This window comes from Lucilia cuprina, chromosome 5 (genome assembly GCF_022045245.1).
Source record: "Lucilia cuprina isolate Lc7/37 chromosome 5, ASM2204524v1, whole genome shotgun sequence".
Taxonomy (NCBI): domain Eukaryota; kingdom Metazoa; phylum Arthropoda; class Insecta; order Diptera; family Calliphoridae; genus Lucilia; species Lucilia cuprina.
Genome location: NC_060953.1, coordinates 44,862,626 through 44,877,992, shown reverse-complemented (window position 1 = coordinate 44,877,992; position 15,367 = coordinate 44,862,626). Strand labels below are relative to the sequence as shown.

The following is a 15,367-nucleotide window of genomic DNA, read 5'->3' as shown; positions in this document are numbered from 1 at the left end:
TTAATAAATTTTCTTTATTTTCAAGAAAGTTGTTTATTTTTAAAATATTTTTTTATTTTCGAACCATTTTTCTTAAAAAATTTCTTAAACTATAAAGCTTTTTATATTCTTTTGATAATGAGAACTTTTCTATAGAAAATTGTTCGATGGAGAAGTTTTCTATAGAAGCGTTATCGATGATAAAGTTTTCTATGGAAAAATGATCGATATAGAAAAGTTTTCTACTGAAAAATTATGAATAGAGAAGTTTTCTTTACAACAGTGACCAGAACAGACAAGTTTCCTATTAGAAAGTGATCGACTGTGTAGTTTATTTTTTTATAGAAAAGTTATCTATAGAGAAGTTTACTTTAAAAAGAGATCAATAGAGAATTTTTCTATAGAGAATTGATTGATAGAGAAATTTTCTATAGAATAGTAATTGAAAGATAAGATTTCTTTAGAAAAGTGATCGATACAGAAGTTTTCTATAGAAAAGTGATCGACAAAAAAAATTTTCAATAGAAGAGTGCTCGATAGAGAAATTTTCAATAGAAGAGTGATTGATAGAGAAGTATTCAATAGAAAAGTGTTCAATACACAAGCATTCTATAAAAAAGTAATCGACTGTAAAGTAATCGACAGAGAGAAGTTTTCTAAAGACTGATATAGAAAAGTTTTCTACAGAAAAATGACAGATATAAAGAAATTACCTAAAACAAATTCTGCTACAGAGAAGTTTTCTAATCGACAGAGAAGAAGAAAAATTGATCGACAGAGAAGTTTTCTACAGAAAAGTGATCAAAATATTGAAAAATAATCCAAAAAGAAATTTTCAATAGAAAAAATATCTACAGACAAGTTATCTATGAAAAATTGGTCGATAGAGAAGTTTTCTAGAGACAAGTGATTGACAGACAAGTTTTCTATAGAAAAGTGACAGTTCTGGAGAGTATTCTAAAGAAAAGTGATCGATAGAGAAGTTTCCTATAGAAAAGAAATCGACAGAGAAGTTATTTATAGAAAAGTGATCGAAAGAGAAATGATGAATAAAAAAAGTTGACAATTATATAGCGATGTATAGATAAGTGATCAATAGATAAATGTTTTTAATATGATATCCTTTAAACACAACATTCTAATACACCTTTGAAAGCATCAGTTTAAATTCTTAATAAAAATTGTAAATACATACAAATAAAATTGTAAACAATGACATTTATTAACAACACAATATTTATAAATGAAATTCCAAAGAATTGATAAAAATTTTAATAATTACAATTCCAACCAATCTAAATGCAACACAAACTTTTTTAATAACTGTATATATTACAAAAAAAGTTTTGTTCTTTTTACATAACTTATTTCCAAAATGAAAATAAAGAAAAATGTTTTATTTAAAATAAAATATTTTTTTCTTAAATAAAAACAAAAACTAATAAAGTGCTATAGTTGTTTTAAATGTAATAAAGAAATTTCAACAAAGTTGTTATGCTTAAAGTAATTAGTAAAGTATGAGCAAAAAAAAAAAAGAAGAAGAAATTTAACTTGTTAAAAACAAATTATATTTTTAAAAGCATTTATTTTGAAGTAGTAGCTATAACAAAAATACACACATTCACACAAATTAAGTTTATTTTATAAGGACAATCAGTTGCAAATTTCAAACACAATTATTAATGTTAAAACACACACACACACAATATTATATTTAATGTTAATTATCTTATTGTATAAAAGAGAATTAAAAAGGATATAAAAATAAATAAAATATTGGCTTCAAAAGTGTATCATTTAAGTTTTGTTTCACTAACTTTTTTATTAACAATACCTTACAGAGATGTTGCCTTTAAGGGCATGATAGATAGGTGGATAGATATATATATATAGATAGATAGATAGATAGATAGATAGATAGGTAAATAGATAGATAGATAGATAGATGGATAGATAGTTAGATAGATAGATAGATAGATAGATAGATAGATAGATAGATAGATAGATAGATAGGTAGATAGATAGATAGATAGATAGATAGATAGATAGATATATAGATATATAGATAGATAGATAGATAGATAGATAGATAGATAGATAGATAGATAGATAGATAGATAGATAGATAGATAGATAGATAGATAGATAGATGGATAGATAGATGTATAGATAGATAGATAGATAGATATATAGATTGATAGAGAGATAGATAGCTTTAAAACATTGGCTGCTGTAATAGTCACTATCAATATCCTTCTAAATTCCTGCAATCCTTTTTAAATAAAAGCCATTTATCTTTAAATTTTCATTATTTTTTGTGTTGATTATCAACATTTATTGTAATATTGGTTTTATTTTTACATACATAATATTTTTTCTTATATATTAATCCTTTTAATTTGTTATTTTCTTCTGTTAATAATTTGTTTACTGTTTTAACTAAGTATTTTTTACCTTTTCCTTTTAGTTTTCGTTTCTTTTTTTCTCTTTTAGTTTCTGAAGGGATTTGTTTTTTTTTTTTAATATCAGATAAAGTCATCATCATTAGTTTTGTGTCTAGAGGTTTTGTGTTTTTTCTACAATTCAGTTATTATTACTTCTTTTTTTGTTTGGTAAATATTTTCTTGTTTTCTTCTATACAAATTTGTATTAATTTTGAAAAAACAAAATTAAAAGTTTCTCATTATCATACCGTGTCTCTAATTTCTCAGTTTGTTTTAAAGTTTTTCTTTTTGCTAAGGACTTTATTAAAGTCTTTTTTTTCGATCCTTTTTCGAACATTTTTTTAACATTTACACATTTATTTTCTTTTTGTTATTTTTTTGTTTTATGGTGTTTTTTTGTAATTATTTTTAATGCAAAACATTTTCATAAATTTTATTTTATTTTTTTTTATAACTATTGTTTTATGTTTTAAGTCATGAGTTTGTTATTCGTTAATTTTTTTATTTAATTTTTTTTATACATATTTACAGTTGTTGTTTTTTTCTTTAATTATTGTTGTTTTTGGCTTTTAATCTGAATGGATATTGTCTAGGTTTTTATCGGTTTTATATATTTTGGATTTGGTTTGTATTTTCTGTATGTAGGGTTAGAGTTATTTATATGTTTATTTGTTCTTTATTACTGGAAAAATAGTGTTTTTTGAAAATTTTAAACTTTTAAAACGGCTGAATGAGGAATTTTGTTTAAAAGAGACTTTATTAGCTTAAACAACTTTTATCTATATAAAATTGTTTAGCTGAATTGTTAAGCACTTTGAAATTTTATAAACCTTTAGCTTAGTTCAGCGAAATTCAACAAAAATAAACTTATTTTAGTAGAACTTAACTAAAACTGTCTTAAAATCTTTGCTGAATTCGAAAACATTTAGCTGAATTAAACAAATATTAATAAAATTTATGTAAAGTTTTTATAACTAGCTGAGTTTGATTTTTTGTGAGGCTTAGCTGAATAAAGTTTTTTTTGTAAGAATTTTAATTTGTTTCTTTAAATTTTTAGTTAATATTAGTAGCTGAATAGCTTTTATAGCTAGCTGAATTTGATTATTTGAATTTTTTTTGTTAATAATTTTATAAGTGTTTCTGCTGAATTGCATTTAAGCTTTTTATAATATAAGAGAATTTCGTAGGTAAATATGAAAATCCTTTAGCTAAATAGCACAATTATAAAATAATTTAATAAGAAACTATAATTTTGTAGCTGAATATGAATATGCTTCTGCTGAATAGCACTATTGTAGAATAAAGTGGTAAATAGTAAGATAATTAAGCAAAAATCCTTAGCTGAATTGAACATTTTAGCTAAATATGAAAATTTTATAGAATCTTGTCTATAGAAGATTGTACTAGTTTCTAAAAACTTGTCTAAGGAAGAACGACTTCTGTGTAAAACTGTCTATAGAAGAGTATCTTATTTAGCCACTTGTCCTTAGGAGAATATCTTCTATTGATCTATAGAATAGTATCTTCTAAAGATACTTGTCTTAAGAAGAGTGTCTTCTATAGATACTTGTCTAAAGAAGAGTGTCTTCTATAGATACATGTCTAAAGAAGAGTGACTGTTATCTTCTATAGATATTTGTTTAAAAAAGATAAGTGTCAAGTGTCAAGACAAGATTGACCAGTGTCTATAAAAGACACACTTGTCAATAGAAAAGTGTTTTCTAAAGACATTTTTCTATAGGAGAGTGTCTTCTATAGACACATAATAGAATGTCTTCTGTAAACATTTCACTAAAAAAGAGAGTCTTTTATAGACAATTGTCTAAAGAAGAGTGTTTACTATTATATTACCTATTGCTGAATTGAAAAAACAGAACAAAAAATATAAAAGAAATGAGTAGTAAATATAATATTTAAACAAAAATCTTTAGCTGAATTGTGTTAATGACTTGCAAAGTTGGAAAATGTCCAGCTAAAAAAGAAGATATATGTATTATAAATTTTTTAGATAATTTTTAAAATATTTAGCTGAATTACATTATTTTTAATATAATGAGCAAAAAACTTAGCTGAATTATAAAATTTTCAGCTGAATTTAAAGAGAATATAAGAAATAACTATATAAAGATGAATTTAAGCAAAAACCTTTAGCTGAATTGCGTTAATGACTTTCTAAGTTGGAAAATTTCAAGCTAAAAAAGAAGAAGTTGTATGCTTTGGAAAATATCAAGCTGAATTTCAAAATATTTAGCTGAATTACATTATTTTACATTAAATTATATAATTTTAGCAAAAAATTTAGCTGAATTTAAAGAGAACATAAGAAATAACTATATAAAGCCGAATTTAAGCAAAAACCTTTAGCTGAATTGTGTTAATGACTTGCTGGAAAATTTCAAGCTAAAAAAGAAGAAGTTGTATGCTTTGGAAAATATCTATGTGAATTTCAAAATATTTAGCTGAATTGCATTATCTTAGAGTGAATAATATAATTTTCCAATATAATTATTATTAATGAACAAAAAACTTAGCTGAATTATAAAATTTTCAGCTGAATTTAAAGAGAACATAAGAAATAACTGTATAAAGCCGAATTTAAGCAAAAACCTTTAGCTGAATTGTGTTAATGACTTGCTAAGTTGAAAGATTTTTAGCTAAACAAGAAGAAGTTGTATGCTTTGGAAAATATCTATGTGAATTTCAAAATATTTAGCTGAATTACAATATTTTAAAGTGAATAATATAATTTTCCAATATAATTATCATTAATGAACAAAAAACTTAGCTGAATTATAAAATTTTCAGCTGAATTTAAAGAGAACATAAGAAAAAACTATATAAAGCCGAATTTAAGCAAAAACCTTTAGCTGAATTGTGTTAATGACTTGCTGGAAAATTTCAAGCTAAAAAAGAAGAAGTTGTATGCTTTGGAAAATATCTATGTGAATTTCAAAATATTTAGCTGAATTGCATTATCTTAGAGTGAATAATATAATTTTCCAATATAATTATTATTAATGAACAAAAAACTTAGCTGAATTATAAAATTTTCAGCTGAATTTAAAGAGAACATAAGAAATAACTGTATAAAGCCGAATTTAAGCAAAAACCTTTAGCTGAATTGTGTTAATGACTTGCAAAGTTGGAAGATTTCAATGTAAAAGAGAAAAAGATGTATGCATTGGAAAATATCCAGCTGAATGTCAAATTATTTAGCTGAATTACATGATTTTACAGTAAATAATATAATTTTCTAATATAATTATCGTTAATGAACAAAAAAACTTAGCTGAATTATAACACTTTCAGCTGAATTTATAAAAAGTAGTATTTAAGCAAAAAAAAAACCTTTAGCTGAATTGCTTAAATGGATAAAATCCTAGCTGAATGATAAAAATACTAGAAAAACTAAGTAAAACATTTTAAAATAAAGCAAAAATCTTTAGCTGATTTGTTTTAATGTTGCAAAAACTTCTCTTGCAATTCAGCATTGATCTAATTTACACTTATTGTTATGTTAAGGAAGTTTTGTTAACTGTGTTTAATACATATTCAATTTTATAATATTTTAACAATAATTTTTAAATTTATATATGGTTTTTATAAATACTATTTTCAAATTATTTATATTTTTTTTTAGATTTGGGCATTATTACATTCTATATATGGCACATTTAGAAGTACGTAGAGTAGGTTTTGTTTTTAAATTTGTTTTTTGTTTATGTATCTGTTAAGGTTTTTTTTTTTTAAATTGTTAAAGAGAATTTTACATATTTGACACAAAACTTTAGTTAGATTTTAATTTGTTTAATCAATTACTTAATAGTTTAAATATTTTCTTTTTTTTTTGCACTTAGTAACTATTAAATGCATAATTTTGCACATATTTTTATATTTGATAATATCATACAATATTTAAAATTAAAGTTATATTTTATTTTTATTTATATAAAACTAACTAATAGAAAATTAAATATAAAAAGAATATGTTTGCTAAAAAACCATTTATACAAAATTAATTTTTTAAATTAAAAAAAAATATATATTTACTAAAAGTTTTGTTTTTCAACTACTTTTTGTTAAATTTAAAATATTTGGCAATTTTTTTTTAATATTTACTAAAAATGATTTAATTAATACATTACAATTATTTTTATATAAATAAATATTAACTATATATTTTAGTTATTATTTTACTTATTATAATTAATTTTTTTATTTTACTTAATTTAATTTATTTATATATATTTTTTTTGTTATAATAACATATTCATTGTATAACATTACATATTTCTTTGTAGTATTTTATTTAAATATTATATTTTATTTTTATTTTTATTTTTAAATTTATATTTCAGTTGTTGTTTAATAAGTCTTTTTGAAAGTCAGTGTTTCGTTTTATAAAATATACAATAAATGCAACAAATTGAAATCAGTCATTTTGTTTTTGTTTTTTTTTCGTTTTAAAGTTTAAAATGATTTTTAAATTTCAAAGAAAAAAAAAAAAACTGAGTAACAATAATTTATTAAATTATTTTAATTAATAAAATAAGCTTTTTTATTAAATATCCCAAATTTGCACAAATTTAACACATTTGTGCAAATTTTTGAAATACAAATGAAAATATTTTACTGTATTTTTTTCAAAACTAATGAAATAAGACCTCTATACGCCAATGTCTATAGAAAAGAGTCTCCTAGAGACCTATGTAAAGAAGATTGTCTGCTGTAGACAGTTGTCTAAAGAAGATAGGCTTCTATAGAAACCTGTCTAAAAAGAGTTTCTTCCTTGAACACCTATCAATAGAAAAGTGCCTTCTATAGACTCTTGTCTATAGAATAGTGTATTCTGTAGACTCTTGTCTATAGAAAAGTCTGTAAACCATTTTCTATTGAATAGTGTATTCTGTAGACCCTTGTCTATAGAAAAGTATTGTAGACATTTGCCTATAGAAAAATCTGTTTGGTAGACACTTTCCTACAGAAGTGACACTAGTCTATAAAGACACATGTCTTCAGTAGTCACATATCTATAGATGAACGTCTTCTGTGAACAACTGTCTATAAAAGAGTGCCTTCTACAGCCTGGTGTATAGAGTATCTTTAATAGACACATACCTATAGAATTGTGTCTTCTTTAAACACTTATTTGTACGAGAGTGTCTTCTATAGACAGTTGTCTATAAGAGCGTGTTTTCTATAGACATATACCTATAAACACTTGTCTGAAGAAGAGTGTTCTGTAGAAACTTCTCTAAAAAAATATATCTATATAGACTTACTTAAAGAAGAGTACCTTCTATGGACATTGTCTATAGAAGTATGTCTTTTGTAAACACTTTTCTATAAAAGAGTGTCTTCTATTGACGTATTCTATAGACACTTGTCTATAGTGAGTGAAGCCAATTTTATAGAAGAATATCTTCTATAGACATTTGTTTATAGGAGAGTGTGTTCTGTAGACACTTTTCTATAGAATAGCGCGTTCTGTAGAAGCTTGTTTATAGAAGACTGTGTTTTATGGGCACTTGTCCTTGAAAGAGTGTCTTCTATAGATACTTGTCTTCGAAAGAGTGTTTTTTTAGACACTTGTTTAAAGAAGAATGGTATCTATTAACACTTCTGAATGTAATACCCCATTTGTCAATAGAAGAGAAGAGGCTATAGAAAAGTGTCTATAAAAGATTGTCTTCCATAGAGACTTTGCTATAGAAGAGTATGTTCTTTAGACTATTGTTTATAGAAGTGTGTCTTTTATAGACACTTGTCTTTAAAAAAGTGTCTTTTATAGAAACTTGCCTATGGAAGAGTGTTTTCTATAGACACTTGTCTAAAGAAGATTTGCACCTATTAACAGTTCTGGATAGAATAATCCATTTGTCAATAGACGAGGGTCTACTATAGACACTTGTATAAAAAAGAGTGGCATCTTTTAAAACTTTTTGATGTAATACTCCACTTGTCAATAGAAGAGGCTATAGAAAAGTGTCTAAAAAAGAGTGTCTTCCATAGAGACTTTTCTATAGAAGAGCATGTTCTTTAAAATAGTGTCTTTTATAGACACTTGTCTTTAAAAGACACTTGTCTAAAGAAGAGTGGCATATATTAACAGTTCTGGATAGAATAGCCCATTTGTCAATAGAAGATTGTCTTCTATAGAAATTGACTTTTAAAAAAGTGTCTTTAAAAGATTGCCTTCCCTAGAGATTTGTCTATAGTAGAGTGTTTTCTATAGACATTTGTCTGTAGTAGAATGTTTTCTATAGATATTTTTCTATAGTAGAGTGTCTTCTTTTGAGAATTGTCTACAGTAGGGTGTTTTCTATTGACACTTTACTTTAGAAGTATAACTCCAGCAAACACTTGTCTATAGGAAATGCTCTTGCATATAGAAAAGAGTGTTCTACAAACATTTGTCTCTGAAAAAGATTCTGTAAACACTTGTCTACAATTCAAAAGATTATAGATGTTTCCATAGTGCAAAGTATAGATTAATGTGTTGTACAGAATATATGTATATAGAATGATATATAGTCCAGACTATAGATTAATATATACTTGACACTATAGATTGATCTATAGACCAAACTAAAGATTGCTCTATAGTCTAAAATAAAGATAGATTTATAGATCGAACTATATATTGATCTATAATCCACACAATATATAGATCTATAATTCAGGCTTTAGATTGATATAAATTCCAGACTATGAATTTATCTAAAGACCCAGTATATTGATCTATAGTCCAAGCTTAACATAGATATATAGTCCAGACTATATATAGTTCCAAAATTGCTATTTGTTTTACATTTTTTTGGTTGCTGTTGTATTCTTATAAATGCTTTCGATTTCTTATAGAACCCTTAAGATCAGCATTTTATATGGTTTTGAATTTTACTTTTTATATACAAAATATTTTAAATCTAAATTGTTTAACATTATCTTTTTTTTGTTTCGTTACCTTTATGTTGGAGAATTTACAAAATGTTTAACTGAATTTATTTATTTATATAGTTATTATAGTGGTAATTTATCGGAATTATTCTTTAAGTCCTAAACATTTATTTGAAATGTTTCTCTTTGTAGTTTAGAATTGGCACGTATGCGTGGTGAAGTTTGGGCTTTTGATTTTTCATCGGAAAAACGAGCAGGTGGATTTATGTGATCTTGATAGTTGGGTGGAAAGTTGGCAATGCTGGAAATGGAAAACAATTTATCTAAATTATTTATATATTTAAAATACTATTTCTTCTTTAAGCATTCCTACCTAAATGTAGTTTCATCATGATTACTCGAGTAACCACTCGACGAACGTATGTGTCTTTTGCTGGTAGTGCCGGTTTTAGCTGTTTTACGATTACTATAAGGTGGTTTGGATTTGCGTGACATGCTAGTGGGTGTGGCATCCGATGAGGAAGACGATTCATCTTGGGTCTCTAAAGAAAGTGTAAAAATTTTTAATTGTGTTTAAAATATATGTTGTGTGTTTTTCTTATAAAATGCCTACCTCTTTGTGGTCTATATTTAGCCGAGTTCATAGCTCGTGCTGATACATCATTATCCGATTCAGAGCCGAGTGTGTCATATTCTGTAATTGGTATGTGAAGTGTTAGGATTTTCCTAACTTCAGAATCTGTTGAGCCTGGATTATCCGATTCTAAAACAGTTTATAGTACGATTTGATGATGGATTTTGATTTGATTGTTTTGGATACGTGGTATTGATTCATGATGAATAATGATGATGATGATGGGATATTGATGATGATGTTTGGATGAAAACACAAATGAAAATGTTTTAATAAAAAATCTTAATTTTTTTTGTTCGTAAATTATAAATAATATTTAGTAGAAGGATTGAAAAAAGGTTACGGTTTAGACAAATAAAACACAAAGTATTACAAAGTGTTTAAATTATAGTTATGACTCTGAATGATTTAATGTCATAAGCCAATTTTTTTAGTTTGTTGGTGGTGGTCATTCAATTAAAGGAATGTCATGCTAACAAATTTATTTTAATTTCATTTATTTATCTCTTTTCTTTTGGCCTCAATCTCTAACTACTTATAATACTAAAGGGAATATTTTGCTGGGATATACAATGTCGATTATGAACCTACCTTGACTTTCTGAATGGGGATCCCTTAAACGGCCCACCTTTCGGCGCACTTTAGTGTATTCAGGTTCTTTAGACTAAAATAAATAAAATAAATTAAAAAATATCTATAAGTTATCGTAATATTTAACTTACATGATAACTTTCCGGTTTTACATCATGATATACAAATGATCCTCTTACCGAATGATAAGGTCCACTGTATACATTACCACTGTAAGAACTTTCACTGTAAGGTTGTTTATTTAGTTGAAAGGTGGCATAGGGACATATATCCTCTATGTATTCATTACTTTCTGCTTTCCCAAAACTCCCCGAATCATTGGAATTAGAGCCTCTTGGTGGTCCTACATTTGGATTACATCTGACTGCTAGATATTGTTGATCACGATTTTGTTTATTTTGCAGCTGGGTAAGTGAAGGTGTTTCCGACATAGACGAAGAGGCCAAACGTGATTGATTGTTACTCATTTCTGAAAGGAGAGTGGACAAAAAATATTACAATTTAAGAAAAAAAAAAGAAATGGTTAGATATAAAGTACACTTTTTTTGAGCTATTATTTACCAGACTATAGTCTAGAAGATCTTAAAGAATATTAAGAATAATGTTCAGAACTATAATCTGTACTACGTTCTGTATTATTCTTAATAAAGAATATTAAGAATAATGTTCAGAACTATAATCTGTACTACGTTCTGTATTATAGTCTCGTTCTTAGTGTAAACTGTACACTCGTCAATATATAGTTTGAACAACAGTATGGTCACAAAGTATACATAGATGTCACTTTTGACATTTAAAGAAGTCTAAAGTCAGCTTTTGTTTTGTGCGAAAGAGAGGGAAATAGTTTTTTGCTCGTGACGCCTCTGTATAACCTGTGGTATAGTCCCCAGTTTTGTCTAAAGTCTAGACTAGACTAGACTAGATGAATTAGTCAGGACTATAATCTTGACTATAGTCTGGACTATGTACACTTTATACTATAGAATTATATATAAGAGTCCATTACAATGTTCTGGTCTTAAGTGTGCATTGTAGCCATTTTTGAATCATTAGTCGAATGATATGAAGTTGAATCTGTTTTATAATCTGGACTACAATCGCTTAATATAAACTCTTGTCTATATACTGAAGTTTAGTTTGGTCTTTAAAGTAGAGTATATTCCGAACCAAAGTCTGGTCCACAGTGTAGAGATTATTCTAGTCTAGCCTTTTGTCGCATCTATAGTCATAACACTATCCTGTCCTAAAATCAGGATTATAGTTTGCTTTATAATCTGAAGTATAATCCCTTAGTATAATATAAAGTCTCTTCCATATTCTAAACCAAAGTCTGAGCTATATTCTGGTCCATAGACCGGATTATAGTCAGGTTTATAGTATGTACAATAGTATCATCTATAGTTTGGTCTTTATTAACTACTCTAGTCTGGTCTATAGTCTGGACTTTTTTTGCACTATAGTAAAGTCTATGGTCTGAAATATAGTCCCATCTATAATAATTACTATAATCTGAATTGCATTTCATAATATCTACGATTTCTTAGTATATGATCCAAACTAAAGTCCTATATTCCAAACTAAAGTTTGGAATATAGGCTTTACTATAGTCTGGTCTATATCAACTATGGTCTGGTATATCAACTACTCTAATCTGGTCATAGTCTAGACATTATTTTAGACTATAGTAAAGTCTATGGTCTAAAATATAGTCCCATCTACAATATAATCTGGATTGCATGTCATAATCTCTACTATTTCCTAGTATATAATCCAAACTATAGTCCTTATTATAGTCTACACTATAGCCTGGAAAATAGTCCGAACTTTGGACTTTGGTCTGGACTATGATAACGTCTATAGGTTACAGCATAGTTTGGAATATAGTTCGGACGGTATTCTGGATTATAATCTGAAATATATTTTCAAAAGAATATCTTATTTGCAGTCTTGACTAAATTCTATACACTAGCCTTTAATGGGGATCTTTTGTAGTTAAAATCAATTTATTTGTACTTACTTTTTCTTCTTATAACAAATACAGCCCCCAATAGGCCTAATAACATGATTAACGACAAACACACCGGCAGTAATACTTTGATATTAGCATAAAAGGGGCTATCGGTCATGGGAGACATAGCATTCGAATCAGTATTATAAATAACTGAAATAAAAAACTTTTAAAATAAAATTTTCTTAAAAATACCTACAAGTTTCAACTCACCTCCCTGGGGTGATAAAGTAGTAAAATTATATACCGCTGTTGTGGAGCCGGCATTATTGTGCGCTGTTACTCTAAGTTGATACTTAGTACCAGGTACTAAATCACTAACCGTATATATACGTTCTGTCGGTGGTATATGACTCGAGACAACAGTCCAAGTTGATCTAAAGAAGAAATTGTATTGAAAGAAAATTTTTAACAAGTATTTTTTTCTTAACTCACCTTCCATAAATTCTCGATTCAATCATAAAATATAAAATACCACAACCACCATCACCCCATGAATCTAGCCAACAGGTAACACTAGTAGAATTATTCGTTATCATTTGGGAATGTTTTGGCTGTACGGGTGGATTACCCTTCGTATGGGTATTGACAATGTCACAGGGTAAACCGGTGCCAATTTTATTATAGGCTGTTATGTACAATTGATAACGGGTGCCACACCAAAGATTACTTAATAAATGTGAATAGGACTTTGCATCCACTTGTAATTCTTCCCAATCACCATTATCGCGTTTATAGTTAATGACATAGCCCAATATGGGACTACCGCCATTATTGTTATCAGACCATTCTAATAGCAAACTATCCGAGTAGGCTGTAACCACGGTAAGATTAGGAGCTTCTGGCGGCACCTTGACAACAACACTATATATGATTTCATCTTTACCCCAGGTATTCTCTACACTGCAAGTATAGTTGCCCGCATCGGTGGCCTGAGTTTCACGTATGTAGAGTGTGCCATTTTTAGCAATAGTTTTGCGGGCATTAGTTTCTAGATTATGGCCATCTAAACGCCATATTGTTACCGGAGCCGGTGAGCCTACTTTACGACATGTTAACTCTAAGTTTTCCTTCCAAGGCGTTATGACACGCTGACTAAATGACACAATACGAGCAGGTACTTTATTATTTGGTGGCACTGTAACAACATCCGTTTTTTCACCCTCTCCCACTTTGGTAGAGGCAGTCAGCCAAAATTGATAAGTGGCCGATTCCTGTGTACGTTGTGTTTCATGCATTTCCACATATGGACCCAGTATACGTTTATGAGTACCCTCCTCTCGTCCACCCTCCAACATGGACATATAAAAGGTGTATCCGGTCTAAAAGTTTAAAAAGTCCTTAGAAGTTTCACCTAAATTTATATATATTTCAATTTAATACTTACTATATCACCATTTGGATATTCAGGCGGCAACCAGGATATGATAATTTTTGTACTTGAAGCTGGTATCGCTTTAATAGCATGTGGTGCTGAGGGTACTACAATGATTAGATAACATGCAACAAGTATTAATTGTTAATTATCTATTTGCAAAGTATGTACGTATGTATGTGTTTGAGTGTGTGTGTGTGTGTGTGGTAAACTTACCATCCTCATTTGTTCGACAATAGAATGGTTTGGTTTTAACACCATCTCCCACTTTAGTATAGGCCACCACCCATACAGTATAGTTGGTGTACTTGTTTAGATTTTCAATAGTAGCATACTGATTATTGGATTTCACAACCTCAGGATCTTTTTCTGCAAATAATAATGAAATTAAGTTTGATTAAAAATTATTTAAGTTAAATTGAAAATACCAGGATATTTAAGATTTCAAAGGCAAAAATCTGTAAACTTAATTAAAACTAATTTTTAATGGAGTTTTATCCGGTCTAAAGTTTATATACTGATATATAGTCTATAATCAGGTATCTAGTGTGATTGATAGTCTTAACTAAAGTATGTGATGGACTGGTTAAAACGGAGTCTCTTCGATTTTACTTGACTGTTCGCGCGTAGTGAACTACCGCATTAACAAATGTGATGGACTAGTGCACTGTAGTTAAAACTATAGTCTGGACTATAGCATCGGTTTTTCATTGCAACATCTGTAAACTAAATTAAAACTCATTTGTATCTGAGTATTTTCAGGTTTATATACTGGTACTATATCATTGTTTGGTCTACAGTCTTTTCTCTTAACAGGTATCTAGTGTGGGATATAGTCTGAATAAAGTATGTGATGAACTAGTGAACTGATGTTAGGACTATAGTTTGAACCATAATCTGGGCTATAGCCTAGACTTTTTTCCCGGTTTCTTATACACACTAAATTGAAACTCATTTATATCGGAATATTTTCAGGTTAATATACTAGTTGGTAATATGGAATATAGTGAAGTGTATAGTCTAATCTATAGAATTTATGATCTATGTCAGGTACTGGTTATAGTCGGGTCTTATTCTACTATGTAATCAGGTATGTATTTATTTTGGACTACAGTGTGGCTTAAGATGTTGCTTTTAGTTTGGTCTATAATCTAGATTATAATACTTTCTACATTCTACTCTATAACTTGTTTGATAGCTCTAAGATTTGATCTATATTTTAGTCTAAAAGTTAGATATGGTATATATAATGATGGTATATAATCAACACTACATTCGAATAGCCAGATCTGTTGCGTGGTCTATACTATAGACTAGACTATAGACTAGATTATGGCCTAGACTATAGACTAGACTATAGACTAGACTATAGACTAGACTATAGACTAGACTATAGACTAGACTATAGACTAGACTATAGACTAGACTATAGACTAGAC

General features: G+C 27.8%; 1 protein-coding gene across 1 annotated transcript in view; it reads right to left on the bottom strand.

Annotated features, from left to right (window-relative positions):
* Positions 1-6,989: 6,989 nt before the first annotated feature.
* LOC111683337 (Down syndrome cell adhesion molecule-like protein Dscam2) overlaps positions 6,990-15,367 on the bottom strand; it is a 48,145-nt gene continuing 39,767 nt past the window's right edge. The window contains exons 15-25 of the mRNA XM_046952488.1: positions 14,541-14,562; positions 14,145-14,297; positions 13,941-14,035; positions 12,989-13,875; positions 12,767-12,930; positions 12,563-12,706; positions 10,677-11,014; positions 10,546-10,618; positions 9,934-10,014; positions 9,694-9,862; positions 6,990-9,621 (exon numbers count right to left, since the gene is read on the bottom strand). Of these exons, the coding sequence (XP_046808444.1) occupies positions 9,480-9,621; positions 9,694-9,862; positions 9,934-10,014; positions 10,546-10,618; positions 10,677-11,014; positions 12,563-12,706; positions 12,767-12,930; positions 12,989-13,875; positions 13,941-14,035; positions 14,145-14,297; positions 14,541-14,562 (2,268 nt within the window). The 3' untranslated portion in view covers positions 6,990-9,479. The remainder of the gene's footprint in view (positions 9,622-9,693; positions 9,863-9,933; positions 10,015-10,545; positions 10,619-10,676; positions 11,015-12,562; positions 12,707-12,766; positions 12,931-12,988; positions 13,876-13,940; positions 14,036-14,144; positions 14,298-14,540; positions 14,563-15,367) is intronic.